Source organism: Leopardus geoffroyi, chromosome B4 (assembly GCF_018350155.1).
Source record: "Leopardus geoffroyi isolate Oge1 chromosome B4, O.geoffroyi_Oge1_pat1.0, whole genome shotgun sequence".
Classification (NCBI taxonomy): Eukaryota; Metazoa; Chordata; class Mammalia; order Carnivora; family Felidae; genus Leopardus; species Leopardus geoffroyi.
The window spans coordinates 17,872,338-17,894,708 of NC_059341.1; the positions used below are offsets into that span (position 1 = coordinate 17,872,338).

Genomic DNA, 22,371 nt, shown 5'->3' on the forward strand with positions numbered 1-22,371 from the left:
ATGTATCAACCAATAAATTGAAATTTAAAAAGTGAATGGAAACAAATGAAAATGGACACATAATGTTTCACAATCTTTGGGATGCAGCAAAATCTGTTCTAAGATGGAAAATGAGAGCAATATAGGCCTACTCAAAAATCAGGAAAAATCTCAAAGCCCTTAACCTTACACCTAAAGGAGCTAGAAAAATAAGAATAAAACCCCAAACCAGCAGAAGGAATGGGATAACAAAGATTAGAGTGGAAATAAATGAAATAGAGACCAAAAAATAATGGAGCAGATTAGTGAAGCCAAGAGCTGGTTCTTGGGAAAAAAATCAACATAATTGATAAACTCTTGGAAGGACTTATTTCAAAGGAAAAAAAAGGAGCACTTAAAGTCAAATGAAGGAGGAGAAATAACAACTGGCACCACGGAAATACAAAGGATTCTAAGAAAATATTATGAAAAATTATATGCCAAAGAATTGAACAACCTAGAGAAATGGATAAATTCCTAGAAACATACAACCTTCTAAAACTGAATCAGGAAGAAATAGAAAATTTGAACAGACTGATTACTAGCAGTGAAATTGAATCAGTAATCATAAAACTCTCAACTAAAGTCCAGGACAAGGTGGCTTCACAGATGAACTCTACCAAACATTGAAAGAAGAGGTAATACTTATTTTTCTTAAAGTATTCCAAAAGTATTCCAAAGAAGAGGAACCAAAACTTCCCAATTCATTTTACAAGGCTAACATTGATCCTGGTACCAAAACCAGATAAAGATATTACAAAAAATGAAAACTGCAGGCCAGTATGTCTCATGAACACAGATGGAAACATCCTCAACAAAGTATTAGCAAACTGAATCCAACAATAAAAATACGTTGACTATGATCAAGTGGGATTTATTCCTGGTATGCAAGAATGTCTCAATATTTGCAAATCAACCAATGTGATAAATCATATTAACAAGAGAAAGGATAGAAACCATATATGATCATCTAAATGGATATAGAAAAACATTTTCCTTTTTTTAATGTTTATTTTTGAAAGAGAGAGAGAGAGAGAGAGAGAGAGAGAGAGAGAGAGAGAATCCAAAGCAGGCTCCAGGCTCTGAGCTGTCAGCATCGAGCCTGATGTGGGGCGTGAATTCATGAACTATGAGATCATGACCTGAGCCAAAGTCCAATGCTTAACTGGCTGAGCCACCCAGGTGCCCGTAGAAAAAGCATTTGAGAGTATACAATATCCATTCATGATAAAGACTCTCAATAAAGTAGGTTTAGAGAGAACATACCTCAACATAATAAAAACCAGATCTGAAAAACCCACAACTAACATTATACTTAGTGGTGAAGAACTTAGAGCTATTCTTCTAAGATCAGGAACAAGACAAGGATATCCACTCTCACTACTTTTATTTATCAAACAAACAAAAAAAGAAAAGGCATCCAAATTGGTAAGAAAGAAGTAGAACTTTCACTATTTTCAGGTTTTTTTTTAAAGTACTGGAGAAACAATATGATAAAGTGGAAATAACTTTAAGCCAGGAATTACCATACTTCAATTCATATGTTTAAAGTTTTTACTAAGGGACCTTGTGATCTTATAGATGTTCCTTAAGCTTTCACTTACTTAATGCCTCATTAGAATAATGAAATGATCTACAAAGTATTTCAATTATAAAATTCTATAAATTCCAGTTGTTAAATTCACAACTGATAATTTTTTTTGTATATTTTAAGTCACAACCATCTTTACTAGAAACTTAAACTTAAACTTAGCTTTATCATATCTTTAAAGAAAGCTTTCTTTTTTATACGTGAAAAATATTGATATAATGAAAGGAAATAATTAATTTCCTGAAAGAAATGGAACATAAATAGCAAAAAGTAACTTTTGAGAGGTGCCTGGGTGGCTCAGTCATTTAAGCATCTGACTTCAGCTCCAATCATGATCTTGTAGTTCATGAGTTTGAGCCCTGCATTAGACTCTGGGCTGATAGCTCAGAGCCTGGAGCCTGCTTCAGATTCTGTGTCTCCCTATCTCTTTGCCCTTACCCCTGCTCATACTCTGTCTCTCTCTGTCTCTCTCTCTCAAAAGTAAATGAACATTAAAAAAATAAAAAAGAAACTTTTGAGTATAATCTCCCTGTATACATTTTAACTTAGTTCCAAGGTAACCTTTTTATTTAAGTGTTAATTCATGTCTGTTGATACATTCATTTGTTCACTGATATTAGGTCCTACAATGCCCTAGGCACTGTGCTATTTGGCGAGGATACAAACATGAATGCTAGATGATTATTGTCTTCATAGTGCACACAGGGGACAAAGTGAGACAGAGACAAGCAAATAATTACAATAAAAAAGGGAGTGACATCTGACTTAGCATGCTGGTTTCCATGAAGATGTTGTATGACTTATATCTTAAAGTATTAGGAGAAGACCATGTTGGGGTGGGGATCAGAGATTAAAGAGACAAGGAAACCTATGCAAATATACATACATTAGGGATAGCATGTTCAGGGCACCTGGATGGTTCAGTCTGTTAAGAGTCTGACTCTTGATTTTGGCTTAGGTCATGGTCTCGTTGTCCATGAGATTGAGACCCATGTTGGACTCTGTATTGACAGTGTAGACACTGGGATTCTCTCTCCCCTTCTCTCTGCCCCTCCCTGGCTTGCTCTCTCTCTCTGTCTCAAAATAAATAAACATTAAAAAATTAAAAAAAAAAAAAAAGCGTGCAAAGCATGCTCTTGTGAACAACCACTAAGCAGTTCTAGAATTCATGGTGCATAAAGCTTGAGGCAGGGAGAAGTTTACAGAAGCCAAATCAGGGAATGTCTCACATGTCATGTTCAAGAATGAATGCATTGATCTGCAGGTGATGGGAGCCATTAAAGCTTTTAATCCATTAACTGAGTTAATCAGAAGAGAATTTTATATAGATTCACTTTAATGCCTGTGAGGAGGACATGTTTGAAGTAGGGCTACCGTTAAATATATGCAGGCATATATAACATTAAATATACTATTAAATATATATGTCATACTACACATACCATTAAATATATGTTATATGTTTATATATTATATATATAATGGCATATATATAGTGTACTATATACATATACATAACATATGTAATATATGATATGTGTATTTTTAATGTATATATACACACACATATATATATATATATAAGTCCAGGTGAGAGTCAATTTGGGCCTAAAAAGGGAACATAAGATAAAGATGGAGTGAAAAGGATTCAAGAAATATTTAAAAAGTGATGTCATTGAGCTTGCATATGTGACATCAATGAGGGGGAATGGTCAAAGATCATTCAGGATTCTGGCAGAGACAACTTTAGGAGCCATTGGTTGAAAGAATAGAGAAAGGGAGAGGGAGTTCTAGGGAGGAAGATGATTCATTTCAAACATTTTAAAACTTTGACATTTCTGTGAGACATCAAAGTGGAAATGCCCAGCAAGTGCTTGGGAGAAAAGTCTGCAATTTAGGGCAGAGATACCTATGAAGTAAGATTGGGGATAATCATTCAACATGTCAGTGGTAGTTGAAAATACAGAACTGGATCACGCAGGGAGAATATAGAGAGAGAGTACATAAAGACAGCAGGAACAGGTGACTTTTCAAGCACACATTTTGATCTCAGGCTTTGACCAGATGGTGTCGGTATATATGCTTGAACTGGCCCACGTCTCATGGTTCTGTCATAGTAGGAGGTGAGATACTCCTACAGGTGCAACCCAGAAGTCAGGGAGAGTTTGTGCCCATGAGGCCATTCATGAGTGGGATGAAGCCCTTTTCTCCTCCCAGATTGAGAATTCTTAAATTATTTCTTAAGGTGCCTCAGAAGGCCCATTAGGTCCTGGCACAGTGATAGACAAGTTAAGTAATCCTTATAAGCCACCCTTTCTTCCCTGTCTCACTCTGCCCGTCATTCTTTCTGCCAGAGTTAATCTCTCAGATAAAATGCCATCTTTCAATACTTTCCATCACATTAGGGAAAATAAGTTTTTAATTTAATTTTTATTTATTCTGAGAGAGAGAGAGGGAGACCAGGGGAGGGGTAGAAAGAGAGGAAGAGTGAGACAAGCCCGGCACTGTCAGCACGGAGCCCAACTCGGAGCTCGATCCCACAGCATCATGATCTGAGTGGAGACCAAGGGTTGGATGTTTAACCGACTGAGCCACATAGGCGCCCCAAGGGTAGGGAACATATTTTGATATTTTAGAGATATTTATATTTGGAGATATTTATATCTCTAAAATTAGGGCTTCTACCTACAAAGCCACCACAAGCACATGAAATAGAAGATTGCTATGTAGAAAATTTGGCTTTACAGATGAAGTTGTAATTTTCTAAAATAACTTAAATAGTATTGTGGATATCCTTTTCCTTTTTTGTGTGCCTCACCTAGGAGTTGCTTTCACCTAAGTGTATGTTATATACAATGTATTTTGCATTTCACAAGTTTAGCTAGGAGTCTTAAAATTGCAAAGACCAACAGATATTTCCAATGCTTTTTTTTTTTTTTTGCAGTTTTTCAATTGAGTTGAACACAAAGCTCTTAACATTTACTTTGATAGAAAAGAAATATGGATTCTAAAAGGGCAACTTTAAAATAGTGTATCCTTAATTATTCAACATTAAGTGATTTGTTAGCATATTTTTATATTTTTCAGTTATTTACTTAAAAACTCAGAGGTTCTAAAGGGCTTTTTCATTGTGTGATTGATTCTGACAGTCAAAACAGTTGTAATCTATAGCAAGCATTTGTGCACTTTTCCTACCAAGAGCTAGGTAGTAAATATTTTAGGCTCTACGGCTCTAGAGTCACTGGTAGGACTGTTCAACTCTGTCACTGTAGTATGAAAGCAGCTTAAGAGAACACAAGACAAGTTGGTATGGCTATGTTTCAATTAAAGAAAAAGCTTCTTTTTTCCCCATAAGACTTCCAGTTTAAGAAAAAAAACAAATATTTACAAGTTTGCTGAGCCGTGATCTTTATAATGAGTCCCTGTGGATTCCACAAGATTATTATATTGTTTCAATATATAATAGAAGAAGTGTGTTTTGCTGTTGTTGGTGATCTGAGAAATTCTAAGTCATCCTTAGTCATGATTCTTTGTTGTTTTTTTTCCCAGGTTGCCACATTATCGGTTACTGCTTTCAACATAACTTTTGAATATTTTCAAGCATTATGATTTGTTTAGATTTCTTTCTTGTTTTAAAATTCTTTTTAATGTTTATTTGAGAGAGAGAGAGAGGGAGACAGAGTACAAGCGGAGGAGAGGTAGAGAGAGAGAGGAAGACACAGAATCTGAAGGAGGCCCCAGGCTCTGAGCTCCAAGCTTCAGCCCAGAGCCCAAGGCTGGGCTCGAACTCATGAACCATGAAATCATGACCTGAGCCGAAATCAGACATTTAACTGACCGAGCCACCAGGGCGCCCCTGTTTAGATTTATTTCAATGGTTCCATAATCATATAACCAACACTTGCAGGCCTCTTCTCTCTTACCTGGGAGAACAGAACACATTCATTAACTGAAAGGTATGCTGCTATATCAGTACCTCTTTGTCATCTAGGTTTGGGAAGACAGTTAAGCCTTGAACAACATGGATTTGGATTGCACAGAGCCACTTATACGTGGATTTTTTCCCATAAATACAGTAGAGTACTGTAACGGTATTTCTCTTCTTTATGACTTTCTTAATGTTTTCTTTTCTCTCGCTTACTTTATTATAAAAACACACTATCTAATACACATAACATACAAAGGATGTATTAATCATCTGTTTGTTGTTGTCAAGTAGTAGTCAAGGTTTAGTAGTCAAGTTTTGGAGGAGTCAAAAGTTCTACCAGGATTTTCAAATGCAGAGAAGTTTGCTCCTCTGACTCCTGCGCTATTCAAGGATCAACTGTATATACTAAGAAGAAACGGGGTAGAACCACTTTTCTGGTTCAGAAGGCTAAGATGTGGAGTGATGGTTCTCTGATGAGCACATCTGTTTTATTTTCAGAAAGTTTAACAGAATAGATTGGAAGGAGGTCACTAACACAAGGATGAAGGAGATGGAAGAGGGCATAAAAGTGAGGGTTTGAGAAGGGAAACCTTCCTTTTAGCACGAAGATTCTTACGAATTGCATGCAAGTGAATGTCCTCTTCTTAAATTAAGCTGAAGGAATCCCTTTTAATCCGTTTATTCTCCTATCTAAAAATGCATTCAAAACTAATGTGTAGTTTTCTAAGAATAGCCCTTTTACCCATATTTTAAAACACGTTAGGTGACATTCTTTTTTAGTACCACATTATGTCATGCTGTTCATATATGATTTACTACATTTATTCCCCCACTGATTTCTTCCTGTGGTATCACCTTTCCTTGAATGCTTAGATAATTTTATGTAAAAATAGTTTTTAAGGGATTAGTGAGAGGTGAAACTTCCATGCAATTCAAAATTAGCAGAGCTCCAAGGCTAATGACTTATTTTAAAAGGCCATTGCTTACTTGCATTTTCTTTCTTTTTTAAAAGAAATTGTTTTTAACATTTATTTATTTTTGAGAGAGAGGGAGACAGAGCATGAATGGGGGAGGGTCAGAGAGAGGGGAAGACACGGAATCCAAAGCAGGCTCCAGGCTCTGAGCTGTCAGCAGAGCCTGACGCGGGGCTTGAGCCCACAAACTACGAGATGACCTGAGCCAAATTTGGACATTTAACTGAATGAGCCACCCAGTATTTACTTGTATTTTCTGTAGAACTGGCAGACATGTCAATATGTCACTCAAAAGCCAGCTAATTTATATATATACACTTAGATTTTAGACTTATTTGAGACTTAGTTATTGCAGACTTCATCTGCCAGACGAAATGTCAACTGATCGTTCTGGATCTTGGTTTCCTTAGCACTTGTGAAACTATTGCAGCCTTGGGTGTGAGATGTCCCTGTCATCTGTACCTTCCTCAGGGAACAGTGAGCTGGAATGATCAGGACCCGGGTGGTGAGGATGGTCTCTCAACTGATTTTAGTTAGCATTTCGGTAACTTGTGATTTCTGTCCATGAGCTTGAAGCATAGTATAAGTAAGTGTACCTTCAAAATCTTGGGGATGAAAAGCACATCTAAATAAATTCTATATTAAGTAGCTTTCATATTGTGTTAGTTCTAATTTTGTTTCAGTATTAAAATGTCATTAAAGGAGATTTCTATTCCTTAAAAGCTTAAATGCTAAGAGCTCACTGTGAGACAGTATTATTTTAGGTATACTATAGGCAGCAGTGGAGAACTAGAGAAAACAATGGATTCTTAGGTAGTAGAAACTGAACAGGGAGCTTATCTAAATGGAAAACGTATTCTCCTAAGGCTTTAGTTGGCATACAAGAGGCTACAAGATACAACTAGGAATCCTCCAGAGTTTAGGAAAAAGAAAAAAAAAATCCTTTTGAGCAATAAATAAATCTGTGCATAATATATGCTTTCTGGTAACATGATTGAATGGACAAAAATCTGGTTTAAGAGGCATTCTTGGGGCGCCTGGGTGGCTCAGTCTGTCAAGTGTGAGAATTCGACTCAGGTCATGATCTCACAGCGTGTGAGTTTGAGCCCCGCATCAGGCTCTGTGCTGACGGCTCAGAGCCTGGACCCTGCTTTGGATTCTGTGTCTCCCTCTCTGCCCTACCCCGCTCACGCTCTGTTTCTGTCTCTCAAAAATAAATAAACATGAAAAAGAAAAGGCATTCTTATACTATGTCTTATCTCTACTATAAGGCAGACTACTATGTCTCTAGGGCATTTGTCTGTGTTTATATTCATACCCACATACATATATAAAATGCATATTAACACCTCATTTGGCAAAGGGCTTTAACTTTTCTAGGAATTTACCTTGTCCTTTTAAACACAGAATGTGGATTAGATTAGTAGTTCTGAAATTTTCCTAATTATCAGACCCATCTGATATTTTAAGAAAAATACAGATTCTCAGTCTTTACACATATCCTACCAGAAGCTCCAGAGGGAAGTCCTAAGAATCTGTATTTTTAACAAAAGCCCTTAGTGATTCTGATGGTAAAACAAGTTTAGGAAATATTGGATTAAATGATGTCTAAATTAGGAGCCACGGTTATTTTCATGTCTGAGTCTATTTTTAAAGTACCTGGAGATAACTTGTAAATGTGATTATTCCATTTAGCTTATCTCTCAAATGGCATCAAGGGGCCTATATTCTCTCTTAATTGCCTTAAAAAGACACTGACTTAGATTTAGTTAATGGAAGATAGTTGAATTATAATAACCTGATGTTTTATACTCCTAATACAAGCTTCTGTTACTGGTGAAGATTTTATCTGTGTGCTACACAAAGGATGCTATGCCTTTCAATCAGGTGGACAACTGACTATGTTAACTTGTTGGTATGGTCTCTCCAGAATATTCCACACCACTTTCCCTCTCCTCTGTATGCACACTAAACATGCTTCTGATCTTGGTTTTGTTCAAGTTGATTTCCTCTCCTGAAAACCTTATTTGATGACCAGCTGACATAGGTATTGAGGCACATTTCCAGTTATGCTGCTAAATTTTATATTAATAAATTGGCATTTTTTGGTTTCTATTCTTTTTCTGTGACAAATGCCTGGGTCACTACAGACCAGACTCAAGGTGACTGTACTGAGTTGCAGATATTGAGAGAAGGCTGGCAAGACCTTAGTGTTTATTTTCTTCGGCTATGGAGTGGCTCGGTATGAAGGAGAAAACCCGGATGTAAATTGATCTGGGATTTCCGACCCAGCACTCTAAAGTAAATTATTATTTGAAACACTGCTGGACACTAACTAGTTCTCTTGAAAAGAAGCCCCGGGGTAGAGACTGGCCACCAGAGGGAAGAACAAAACAGAGAACAAAGGAGAATTCAGGCTTATTTCCCGTCAGTTGAAGCCGAGGTGTCTTGTGCTTGGGTATTTTCCTCAAGCAGAACTGGGACAAAGGGCCATCCAGCTGACCCACCTGAAAGTGCGGTCACAGAGGTTTTGATAACGAATTCCCTGTGTTCAAGGGGAAGTAATATACTAATTTGTCAGAAATTGATCTGCTTTTTATTTTTATTTCACTTGGGTTGCAGGGACTTCCCGGATGTAAAATCCAGTGTGGATTTTGCTCTAGGTCTCTGTAGTTAAAATTATCCACTTTTCCAAGCATTTAGGGAGGGATATTTAATTACCGTGTGAAAGGGTGTGCAACAGCTGTGGATATTCCTTTCTGTTGTTCTTGTCATTCTGTGGTTTAGTGAGGTCCATTATATATTTTAGCCGAAGCATGAATATATGTGAAATCAGGGATTTTGATGAACTAGATTCCCCCTGCTGAAGCTACATTATAATGCCCATTATGTTAAATTTACCAACCCCAATACTCTCAAATATCTATTCAGCAATAAATAGTTGGGATGGTTACTCATATTTCCACATGTGGGTAATAAAGATGACTTTAAAATCAGATTTTAAGAGCATCTGCAAAGTGCCTGTGCGCCTAATATTGGCAAACACCTAAAGCTATGTTGCAAATGGCGTATTACGTTTTTTTTTTATAATTTTTTTTTTCAACGTTTATTCACTTTTGGGACAGAGAGAGATAGAGCATGAACGGGGGAGGGGCAGAGAGAGAGGGAGCCACAGAATCGGAAACAGTCTCCAGGCTCTGAGCCATCAGCCCAGAGCCCGACGCGGGGCTCGAACTCACGGACCGCGAGATCGTGACCTGGCTGAAGTCGGACGCTTAACCGACTGTGCCACCCAGGCGCCCCTGGCGTATTACGTTTTTAGAGAGAAAGAATGTAATTCAAAGCATTGGTTTCAAAAGCAATTACTATTTTAACTAACGTTATATTTTAAAATCTAACTTGGAAAAAGTGTTGGTTTTTGAAGTATAGTGTAGAGGAAATCTCATCTATGGTAGGACTTTGAAGTATAAATACATAATGAATATAATGGACCATGAAAATTAAAATATGACATGTTTGGAAGACATTATATTAGTAGGGTCACAGTGCTACATACTCAGTTGTTACAAATTTGTCATCAGAATTAATAATTATCTAGATACAAAGAACTATCTAAATTGATCTTGTATTATTTTCATAGATTCCCCTGTTCTTTAATTCCTATCAGTCACTGATTAGTAAACAGAAAACAAGAACAAAAACAAAACAAAACTTAGAAGCCTAATAAAGGGAAAAAGAAAAATGAAAAGTTAAATTTTGAGTAAAGTTTTTGAATTTTTAAAACTAGTTAAGAATTAGACTCTTTTGTGAACGTTTTGGACATCATTTTACCGAGTCTATATGTGGACCTGTGGGTGAGTTATTTAAACCTTCTGGGTCTCATTTATTTAAATAGAAAATAAGAGTTTTGGATTCCAGATGCTACATGCTTAAATTATAGAATAAAAAAAAGTTGCAAGACTGTCTGCAATTGAGACAGCTAACAAATACATGGAAATAAAATCCCCGTAACAAATGGAATGTATACTATTACAGAAAGAAAGTAATGATTCCAAAATGACTGAAGATTAAATGGAAGAACCTGGAAGTGCAGATATATCTGCATTAGAAATGGAAAAGGGAGAAAAACATAAGAAAGCTATATAAATACAGGTAGAAGTTGAATTGGAATCTGGGAACAAGGCTGTGTAAAGAAGGGAAAGATATAGGGAGTTGTAAAAGAAGAAAGAAGCAGAATTTGTCTATAATTTAGATATGTGGTGTGAAATACAAGGACAAATCAATATGTACTGTGCTTTTCTGTTCATATGATAATCCTGTGTCGTGTGAAACATGTGGGCAGTATGGTATTACATTATGAGTAACATCAATAGTTTTATTTTAATTTAAATATAGTTGACATACACTATTATGTCTCTGGTGTACAACGTAGGGATTCAACATTTATATACACTACAAAGTGATCAACGTGATAAATCTAGCTACCATCTGTCACTGTATAAAGTTGTTACAATATGATTGACTATATTCTCTATGGTGTATATTGCATCCTTCTGTCTTATTTTATAACTGGAAATTTGTACCTTTTAATCCCTTTCCTCTATTTTACCCATCTCCCACCCTTCTCCCCTCTGGCAACCACCAGATTATTATCTGTATCTTTTTTTTTTTTTTTTTTTTAGATTCCACACATACATATACACACCACATATTCTTTATCCATTTATCTATTGATGGATATTTAGGTTGCTTCCATACCTTGGCTATTGTACATGATGCTACAGTGAACATAGGGGTATGTATATCTTTTGGGATTAGTGTTTTCATCTTCTTCACATGAATACTCAGAAGTGGAATTAGGGAGTCCTATGGTAGTTTTATTTTAAATTTTTTGAAGAACCTCCATATTATTTTCCATTGTGTCTGTATCATTTTGCTTTCCACCAGCAGTGCACTAGGGTTCCTTCCCTAGGTTTCTCCGCATATTCACCAACACTGGTCATTTCTTGTCTTCAGTAATAGCCATTCCAACAGATGTTATGTGGTATCTTATTGGTGTTTTGATTTGCATTTCCCTGATGATGAGTGACGCTGAGCATCTTTCTATGTGTGTGTTGACCATGTGTTTGTCATCTTTTGAGAAACGCCTATTCAAGTCCTTTGCTCATTTTTTAAAAAAGATTTTTTGGGACAGGGTATTGAATTGTATGAGTTCTTTATATATTTTGGATAATAACCAACTCCTTACTAGTTATTCCATTTGCAAATATCTTCTCTGATTCAGTGGGTTGAACTTTCATTTCCTTGATGGTTTCTTTCACTGTGCAATGTGTGTGATATAATCTCATTTTTGCTTTTGTTTCCCTTGCCTGAGAAGATAGATCTAAAGAAATATTTCTGAGATCAGTATAAAAGAGCTTACTGCCTATGCCCTCTTCCAGAAATGTTATGGTTTCTAGTTTTACATTTAAATCTTTAATCCATTTGAGTTTACTTTTTAACATGGTATAACAAGGTGGTCCTGTTTCATTTTATGTGTAGCTATCCAGTTTTCCTAACACCATTAATTGAAGAGATTGTCTTTTTTCCCACTGCATATTTTTTGCCTCCTTTGTCAAAGATTAATTGACTGTATAAGTGTAGGTTTATTTTTGGACTCTATTCTGTTCCATTGGTCTGTGTGTCCATTTTTGTATCAGCGCCATACTGTTTTGATTACTATAGCCTTGTTGTATAGTTTGAAATCACAGAGTGTAATGCCTCCAACTTTCTTTTCTCAAGATTGCTTTGGGTATTGCAAGTCTTTTGTGGTTCCGTGCAAATGGTAGGATTTTTTGTTGTAGTGCCATGAAAAAATGCCATTGGCATTTTGATAGGGATGGCATTGAATAACATCAGTAATTTCAGTTGAAATTAGAAGTTGCATTTTTCCCTAAAAATATTCCGGTACTTGTTAAGTGTGTTTACAATGCTGTGTGTCCTCAATGAACCTCATGAAGCCCGTCCCTCAAGTCTCCTACAGGAGACAAACATTTAAATGTACAAATACTGATACAACTAAAAGTTATGAGAAATTTGTAAAGGGAAATTTCTTGAGCTTGTGTGAAGGCTTCTCTGAGGAAATAACATTGAAATAGGATTTTTAATTTGCAATAACTACTAGGTGAGTATTAATGGGATATTAAACCAAAGCAAAAGGCAAATGAGGGTTATTGTTTGGGTTTTAATCTGTGACCTGATTTTTGTTGCTTTAGGCCTGGGTCAGTTCTAAATTGCCACATAGAAGTAGGGGTTATTATTTGGAGCCTCCTTTCACACAGGAAGAATGAGGGATAGATGACTAGTGTTGCAAAAAGACATTGTATATTAAAATAACAAATTGCAACATCACTTATTTTCCTCTAAGTATTATCTTTAGTGGTGTAGGGGATGAAAAACTTGCCTGATTATTGGGTAAAAAATAGCATTTATGAATTTTAGACCTATGCCATTTAAATGAGAATTTCACTCTGGCATGTATGAACCAGTCACGAGGACAGTATTGTGTTGCATTCTATTAAAATCTTATTATACATATTGTATCATTTTTAAATGATAAAAACCTATTTTCATGAACTTTTAAATTAATAGTTCCAAACCTTCTTGACTTTTTTCTCTCTAATATTGACCAGGCTATTTTCAATTAAATGCTTCTTTGTAACCTCCAATCCAATAGGTTCCATAAATTCTTAGGACTGAAGAAATTGAGTACCATTTGTCCTCTTTCAAATAATAGATGAGATGTGAAATGGGTTGGATGGTATATGAGTCTCTGGAGGATACTTTAAAATAGCATGTGGGTTTGTAGAGTGTCAAGTAGCAAATTAGTTTAAAACTGATTAACATTTCTCTTTTTTAAACTGAGGCATATTAGGCGACTATATTGGAGGAGGGGGGACTCACCCAAATTTTGGCCCTTTTTGTACATCTGAAACTACCTGGAAAGAAATGTATCAGAGTAATTGTAGTTTGCCAACCCTTTCACAACCATGGAAAGCAAATCAATTTCATATGACTTGAATACTTAGAAATTATTTTTTAAGGTTTCTGTTTCTTTCATTCAAGAGTAACAGAAAGAATTCTATCTAAATAAAGAAACATGAATGATATTTTGAATGACCTTATTTCCTCAACCACATTCCCCTTCCTTGATTTTTTTTTTTATCTCTACTCTCAACACAACAGAAGCTCTGACGGGAAAAGATACCGTGGGTGTAAAAGGAGCTAGGCCAACGGCAAGTGGGTGGCCTTTTCTGGAAGACTACAACAAATTATGCCCACTTTGTTCCAAATAGTATGAAATTAGGTATTATGTAAGGGAAAAGGAGGCTGAGTTGATATAAACATTTTAATTTACACATACATTAAGGGGAGTCATGGTGCTTCCGCAAATTAAATGTATCAGCAGTGTAGCAACCATCCGTCTTCACTGTTGTAAAATAATTCTCCATAGATTTCTTATGTTCTTCACAGCTCAGCCTCTGAGTAAAGAGTGAATAGCTTTTACCCTGAGACATTTGCTCACTAATTCCAGATTAAGCATCCTCTCTTCCTTCCTCCTGTCGTCTCTCTCTGGAGTGGAAGAGAAGCAGGTGTACCAGCAGTTTATAAGAGCTAGGCTCCTAATGTCTGGGATCCTTCTCTATGGTACTACCCGCTTCACGTGGAGGGGACACCTGGGCATCATCATGTTGCCCCTGGGAACTGCGGAACCAGTGGAAGGTATTTTTCTGGCTGGTGCTCTTTGCTGTCCCTCTAAATCAAGGACCTGGTATGTGTCTATGAAACAGTGGCAGGCTGCCTTGTTAGTCTGCAAATAGGGTAACCTCTCAGATCCTTCATGGTCTTTGACCTAACATGCACAAGGAATTGCAAACTCAGATGCCTATGGGACCCAGGCAAGGGACAGGAATCGGAAGTCGGTCAGGTGTTAAATAATAAATGACAGCTGACACTCAGCCTCAGAGTTATGTTTTTGTTTTTGTTTTTAATTATAAAACTGAGCTTTATTATTGCTACTTTCAAGTCCTTCACAAAGAAACATTAGTCATTATAGTTGTACCAAATAGCAACTCTGTAGCCAAGGATTTGCCAGCAGTTCCATTTCAGACCCTATTTTTGAAGATTTTTATGTCAAAAGTAAAATATTTGCTTTAGGGTAAAATTGCAATGAGTATTCTCAACCCAGGAGCATGTTGGAGCTTCCTATTTTAAGAAAATCTTCCTAAAGTGTTGTCAGTTTTCCCTGAAGACTTTCGTTTATATCTTACCTGATGTGAAGATTCTCAAAATTAAGGTTCAAGTTATTAATTATCTAGACTCTAATTATAAAAAAGTGGCAATCTCCTAAACTCAAAATTTTCCTTCTAAGCTGTATGTGAATCATCTATGAAAATGGGAAATAAGGGTAACATGGATAAATAAAGGACCTAATAATTCCAAAACTTCATGTCGATTAGTAATTTTCTTCTTTCATTTTCCTTTTATTTTTTTAAATATAATTTATTGTCATGTTCACTAACATACAGTGTATCCAGTGTGCTCTTGGCTTTGGGAGTAGATTCCTGTGATTCGTCACTTACATGGAACACCCGGTGCTTATCCCAACAAGTGCCCTGCTCAATGCCCATCACCCATTTTCCCCGCTTCCCCCACCCCTGCTTCCTTCCACCCTAGTTGTCACCATTTAGTCTTTTCTGTCCTAGATGGTGAGAAACCAGCAGGATGGACTTTTTTTTAATTCTTTTTGGTTACCATGGAAACACTTGGCATAATACCGAAGCACACAGTCATTGACGAATAAAAAAATCTTAGCAGGCCATATATGACATTGCCTGACATTAGCTCAGAAGAAATATGGTAAAATATGGTAATAAGAAATATGGTGAGAAGCCAAAATAACAACAAAAATTTTGCCATGATTTTTTTTCCCAAATATGGTCTTACACAGATGAGTCAGACATCAGATGTTTTCTTTTAAGTAATTCTTTTATAGTGTTTGTCCTACTAACCTGTGTCCCAGAATGTTATTTCATCTCTGCTAGTGCCGTTATTTTATTTTTTATTATCCATTTCTGTGTTCAATGTATACACAATTTAGTTAGAGCTTTTGTGGCCCATGTCTAATGATAAATGGTTTTCACATGTATATACAAATATACAAATTGGAAAACTCTAATTATTTTGCACTTTTTTTTTGTATGTGATGTGGCCAGAAACGTACAAGAAAAGAGATTCAGAAAACTAAAATTTGCCAGGAAGAAATCTAAGTTTTATTTCATAGACTTTAGTTTCAAGGTTATATAAAAACTCCAACAATGATTTAAAAACCTTTTTACGTTGGGGCACCTGGGTGGCTCAGTCAGTTGACCATCAGACTCTTGATATCAGCTCAGGTCATGATCCCAGGGTCATGGAATCAAGCCTCTGAACATGGAGCCTGCTTAAGATTCTCTCTCTCCCTCTGCCCCTTTCCCCTGCTCATGCTTTGTGTCTAAAACAAAGACAGCAAAACAAAACAAAACCCTTTTTTATGTTGAATCTATCTCCCTAAGTATTAGCCTAGAAAGTTTGGGATCCTAAAGTGGCTTTCTATGAGCCCCTAAAATTATAGGTTATGTGGTAAAATATTGGTGAGTTGTCTGAATGAGTTTATAGGAGTTTGGCTACCTCAGCTGTTAGTCAACTATAAAATACATGGGAAAAGAGAATTTTATAATGTCTTTCATTTTCTTTGTTTCTGCATTTGTAATTATGGAAATAGTAAATGAAAATAAGTGGGCATCACTAAGAAGAGTAAGGAAAAACAGATACTCTCTGGAAAATTATTAGTGGATAGCAAGAGAATTTTCATAGCTAAATTTAAAAATACATTGAGATACTTGGGATTACTATGTGCTAATTATAAAATGCCATGCATGAAATTAGCAATTTAGGAAACAGTGAAAATACTACTTAAGATAATGATGATTTATGGCAATAAGTATAGAATAAATGTTTTTATTTGTTTATTGAGGTATAGTACATGTAATTAAAATTCACCTGTTTAGGTGAGCAGCTCTATGAATTTCAGCAAACTTACACAGTTGTGTAACCACCACCACAACTAGGACAGTATTTCCATCATCCCCGCAGATTCCCCATTCGTTTTTGTCATCAATGACCTTCCTCCCCACACAGCCCCTGGCAACACTAATCTGATTTCTTTATCCGTAGTTCTTCCTGCTCTACATTGTTGTATAGATGGTTTCATCAAGCACGTAGCCTTTTGCGTCTGGCTTCTCCCACTTCGTGTAATGCTTTTGAGATTCACAGCTGTTGTTATCTGTACCATTAGTTTGTTTCTTTTTATTGCTGAGTGGAATCCCATTGTAAAGATCTCCCATAAGTTGCCTTACTGTTTACCAGTTGAGGGATATTTGGATTGTTTTCAGCTTTTGGAGATTATAAATAAAGCTCTATAAACTTTGTGAACAGGTTTTTGTTTGGTATGTCTTCATTTCTCTTGGATAAGCAATATTTATGTGTGGGATTGCCACATTATAGGGAAGTGTGTTTAATTTTAAAAGAAACTGAAAAACCATTTTTCAAAGTGGCTGTGCCATTTTAGATTCCCATCAACAATGCATTGGAGTTCTAGATGCTTCATGTTGGGTATGTGTGTGTGTGTGTGTGTGTGTGTGTGTGTGTGTGTGTGTGTATGTACACACATTTTAATTTCAAAGAAAAAGTCCTTTCTTTCAAGTCTCTCTGAAGATACATTATAGTAAAAATTGATATATTCTTGAATTTTGTGTTCTTTTACAAACACGGGATGGCTAAAGTAGCAGGTGTCAGGGGGAGTTAATGCCATTTTTTCTTTCTTATGAGTTAATTCACCCACATATATGTGTCAGTAAATTGAAAATATTATAGTAAGATTATGATTAAATTGTGTGTTACACATATACAATGACAGTAGTTTCCAGATCATTTAAAACGTTTGGTCAGTAATTCAGAGATTCCTAAATATAGAGACAGATGAGTTCAGGCAAGTCTTTAGACCCTTATTAATCTTTGGTTATAGTAAAACTAAAAGTTGCAGTGTAGTTGACAAGGCCATTCTGTCTTTAGTTGGAGCATCCAGATGTGGCAGCCCATGAAAAGAACAACTTAGAAGGGCTGGATGACTTTACAAAATTTCCAAGCCAGTGATAGTTCTAATGTAAGTAGAACTGGCCTCTACAGATAATTCGGGTCATTCAGACCAAACTGGAATTTTCAGTTGCCCTTTAAGTAATTCAGTAAGGTACTAATGGCACTTAAGAGTGAAATGTGGCTTCTCTGATTTCTAAAATGGCAATACCGCCCTGCATACAATAATGTTTGTGTTTTAATATCCTTCCATTTATTCTGGGAAAAACACCAGAAATGAAAGTGAATTTTCCAGAACAGAGACACTTGGGTTTGTTCTTTTTTTGTGTGACTATTTTCTTAGGACTAGTTTCCTAGGCTAACGTGCCAAGCTTTTTGCAAGACCACATTTAATATAGGGCAAAGGTAGAATTAAGCTTGAACATTCGTAACTTTTTCTCAAGATGTGATGTGTTATCAAATAGGCTTTTTTTTTTTAAATGGCTGACTTAATTTAATATTCAAAAGAGGCTGGAACTGCAAATATACATACAAACTGAGAGTTTTAGTATTTTAAGTGGAAGCTATTGTTTATTCTCAAGAATGCTAACATTTAGAGGGTTCAGAAATTGAATATATTTTGGCAAAAATTGTGATTACATTGTGTCTTAGTGCAAGACCCAAGTGTCTTCTGCCTCAAATTATTTTTGTGTCTTCTTATTGGTATCTAAATGTGAGACAAGCACTCTCAAAATGCTTCTCACATAATATACAGTGAACTCCAGAAAAAAGCTTTGTGCAAATAGCATCCACTCAGATGCTGCTTACTTGGTATGGCCCACAAATGAGAAAATTTGTGATTTTCACAAATGGCCCATTTAGAAAAAAAAATTTTTAATGTGCATTTATTTTTGAGAGAGAGAGACAAAGTGTGAGCGGGGGAGGGGCAGACAGAGAGGGAGACACAGAACCCAAAGCACACTGGAGACTCTGAGCTATCAGCACAGAGCACAAGGGGTGAGATCGTAACCTGAGCTGAAGTCAGATGCTCAACTGCTTAGTCTACTGAGCCACCTAGGTGCCCCTCAAATGGCCCAGTTTTTAAATTTGTGGCTACATAATGGCAACAAAAGAAATACTTTGGAACAGTTGAGTCTGTACTCTCATGTGGAGCTTTGTATGTGTATATCCCCCCGGTTAGCTTAGAGATATTTTTATGTATAAGAATGGTACTTTCCATAAACTTTGAGATTTTGATATCAATGTTCTATCCTTTCTCAATAAGCTATTCTATTCATGAGCAGTGTAACAAAGGCAGTGTTTCTTATTATTTACCCTAATTTTTCCATTTTCTTGCATCTTCTGAGTCTTTGTTACAATGTCCTATGTTGTATTGCAGTGGGATAGACATAGTGGTCCAGGGAATTTCTTAGTAATCAGTCTTTGCATATGCTTTTTTTTTCTATTGTTTACCCAACTGCAGTCTTTGTTTTTAATAGAACAAAAAATATTTTCTTACAGTGTGTTCTGCTAAATTCTGACTGCTGGTTTTTAGTTTATTAGAATAATTGTATGATTTCGTACTGAGTATTCTTTCTGCATTTTTGTTTTCCTGGCCTGTATTATTCTTTGATTCATGATTGTGGATAGCACTGTTAAATAAATGTTCCTCAGGCAATATTAGGTGGGTTATATTTGCCCATTAGTTGGATCCATAAACTTTTCCCACGTTGATTGATTTCCTTACTGACAATTACGGACAAAATTCTGGTAGTTCTCAAGAAACACTAGGAAGTTGGGGGAAGATGTCAAGAGGTTTGGGGTCAGTAATTTGATCTTTTAAAACTTTCTCCAAGTGAGACATCAATAAATCATGTGAGATAACTTTGAATAGAAGACCAGAATTTTTTTTTTTTTTAACGTTTATTTATTTTTGGGACAGAGAGAGACAGAGCATGAACGGGGGAGGGGCAGAGAGAGAGGGAGACACAGAATCGGAAACAGGCTCCAGGCTCTGAGCCATCAGCCCAGAGCCCGACGCGGGGCTCAAACTCCCGGACCGCGAGATCGTGACCTGGCTGAAGTCGGACGCTTAACCGACTGCGCCACCCAGGCGCCCCAGAAGACCAGAATTTTAAAAAAATGAAATAAAATTTCAGCTTCTACATATAGCATCTGTGAGGAAAAATGAAAACAGAAACGTATATTCATATAACAGTGGAAGAAAAATATGTTTTTTAGGTTTCAGTTTGCTTGAAGTTCTTCATTATTAAACTATAGCAGGATTCCTATTCAGTATGCAACTGAATTTGCATAAGTATTAAAATAATTTATCATGATTAATTCTATTATAGTAAATTTCAGCCCTAATCACAATCTGCCATATACTGTAGTGGTTTGTCAGTATTTCATATTTTACTGGAGTTTTGGTGGAATTGCAGCTCCTGTAACAGCACAGATGTCATCTGAGTTCCCCATGATTAATGTGGTTCTGAAGGAGATCTAATAACCATTAGCCAGTTTCATAAAGTGTTACAGAATAAGGTCAGCATGGGAAAAATTTTAAAGTCTTAAGAATGTACGTTCTAGCAAGTACCTGTGGCCACAAATTGGATTTCTTGAACAATGAGGAGATTTAACCTTGGAAACAGATGAACTCCTTGGGCAAAGGTGGGAAGAGGAGAGTGTGATTTGCCTTCAGATACTTAAAGGATCATGAAAAAATATGGCAAGTCTAGAACTAAAGGTTGAAAGTTATAGGGAAGTAGATATACATTTGGTATGTTATAGTTTCAGAAAATCGCCGGAAACACGCTGGGCTTCATGGGTCTAATGGGCCCAAGAAACAAAGGAGCTTCCTGTTACTGGAAGCATCTAGGTAGAGCCAAGGTGCCTACTAATAGATACTACTGGAATTTTTGTTTTTAGTGGTTCAGAAGAAAATTTTGTTTAAGTAAATTCTGATTTTTTTTTCTACCATGAGTTTTCATGAATTAAAATCCTTCACAATATCAACAAATTTCTTATATTTTTCTTAGATTTTGGTGGAGGCTTCAGTAGGAGACGGCTTCACCGGAGACATTGCAATTGATGATTTGTCATTCATGGATTGTACCCTTTACCCTGGTAAGGAAGAATATTTAATTTTTTCAAAGTTTATGTATTTATTTTCAGAGAGAGAGAGAGAGAGAGAAAGCACGAGTTGGGGAGGGACAGAGAGAGAGGAGAGAAAGAGTCCTAAGCAGGCTCTGCACTGTCAGCACAGAGCCTGACAGAGGACTCAAACCCATGAACTATGAAATCATGACCTTAGCCAAAGTCGGGTGTTTGACTGAGTCACCTGGGTGCCCCAGGAAGAATATTTTAATATATGAGCATTTTCAAACCTGTTTACTTGAAAAAAAAAACTGTCAAGGAAATCAGTATTTCATTTCTGTAAGTTTTCTAAATATACCCTCACTTCTGTTCTAATCTGTTAACCCTGGGAGAAATTATTGTGAATCTGCTGGTAATTAGTCTTAACGTCTTTGCAAACATAGTACAGAGGTTTGAATCAGCTGCTTATGTCTCATCACATGGAAAACACTAGGAAATCACATCTGAAGCTAAACTATAACATCATTATATTTGAGGGATTATAATAACCCAAACTGGTTGCCTTATAATTACATTGTTTTGGAGACTGTGTTAATCTCCGTTACCTTCAGAGATGTTTTACTGTCAGGTTACATGAAATATTCCTAAGGATTGTTGTGAACCATTTCTTCTCTGTATCACACATTTCTTTTATTTAAAAACAAATATATGTTTCCCATATTTATATCTCCATTCTCAACCTTTAACCTGAAATCCATACTTCTATACTACCTACCTACTCAACATCTCAATTGAGATGTTTAGTAGACACCTCAAAGACTATAAAGGAAAATAGCCTACAACAAGCTATGATAAACTCAAATAAAACTAAAACCAACACCCTGGGCGAAACCCATTCCAGGCCAGTGCATAGTGCTCTAATAGGACTGGGCATCAAGCTCTTGGTGGATAATCCTGGTGCTGAGTTGGAGGCTCTCAAATTGCGTGGCAAGAGGGAGCAGTTTCCTTCCTGAAGGGATCAGAAGCATGTTAATTTAAAAATCAGTCGCAATAATCCATGTAGAGAGCACGCTTGAGTGCTGAAAAGTTCACCTTCATCCCTGAGCCATCACTGTAGTGTTATTGGTCAGAAGGGCACCAGCCTCTCCCAGACATCATCGGGGGGCCGATTCCAGTTCTCTTGGTTGTATACATGTGACTCAGCTCTGTTCCTCTATCTCATCATCCTGGCAGGTTTAATGGCTTTAACTACTCTGTGCAGTGGTTTCCACAGAGCTCTGCAGAAAGCCAAATCCTTCCCTGGATAAAGCCAGCAAAAAGGAGATCAGAATTCAACAATTTACCCTCATCTCTCAATGGCTGCTAGTAAATTCTTGATTACTAATTGGCCCCTCGATCCTGCCATTCTTCCATGCCTCCCTCTCTCAGTAAATGACAGCCTCTTTCTAGTTGCTTACTTTCATTACAAATCTGGTTAGCCACTAGCTTCAAATATATCCAAAGCTGACTACTTCTTAGTACTCTTCCCTTAGTGCCAGCCACCATCGTCTCTGCATGGATTGTTAGATTGTCTTTTAGATGATCTCTGCTTTTACCCCTGAACTGTATAATCG

At 36.5% G+C, this 22,371-nt stretch overlaps 1 protein-coding gene across 1 annotated transcript in view; it reads left to right on the forward strand.

Annotated features, from left to right (window-relative positions):
* Positions 1-22,371, forward strand: part of MALRD1 (MAM and LDL receptor class A domain containing 1) — a 772,911-nt gene that overhangs the window by 220,493 nt on the left and 530,047 nt on the right. Inside the window, 1 exon segment of the mRNA XM_045462674.1 lies at positions 20,701-20,788. Coding sequence (XP_045318630.1) covers positions 20,701-20,788 — 88 coding nt within the window.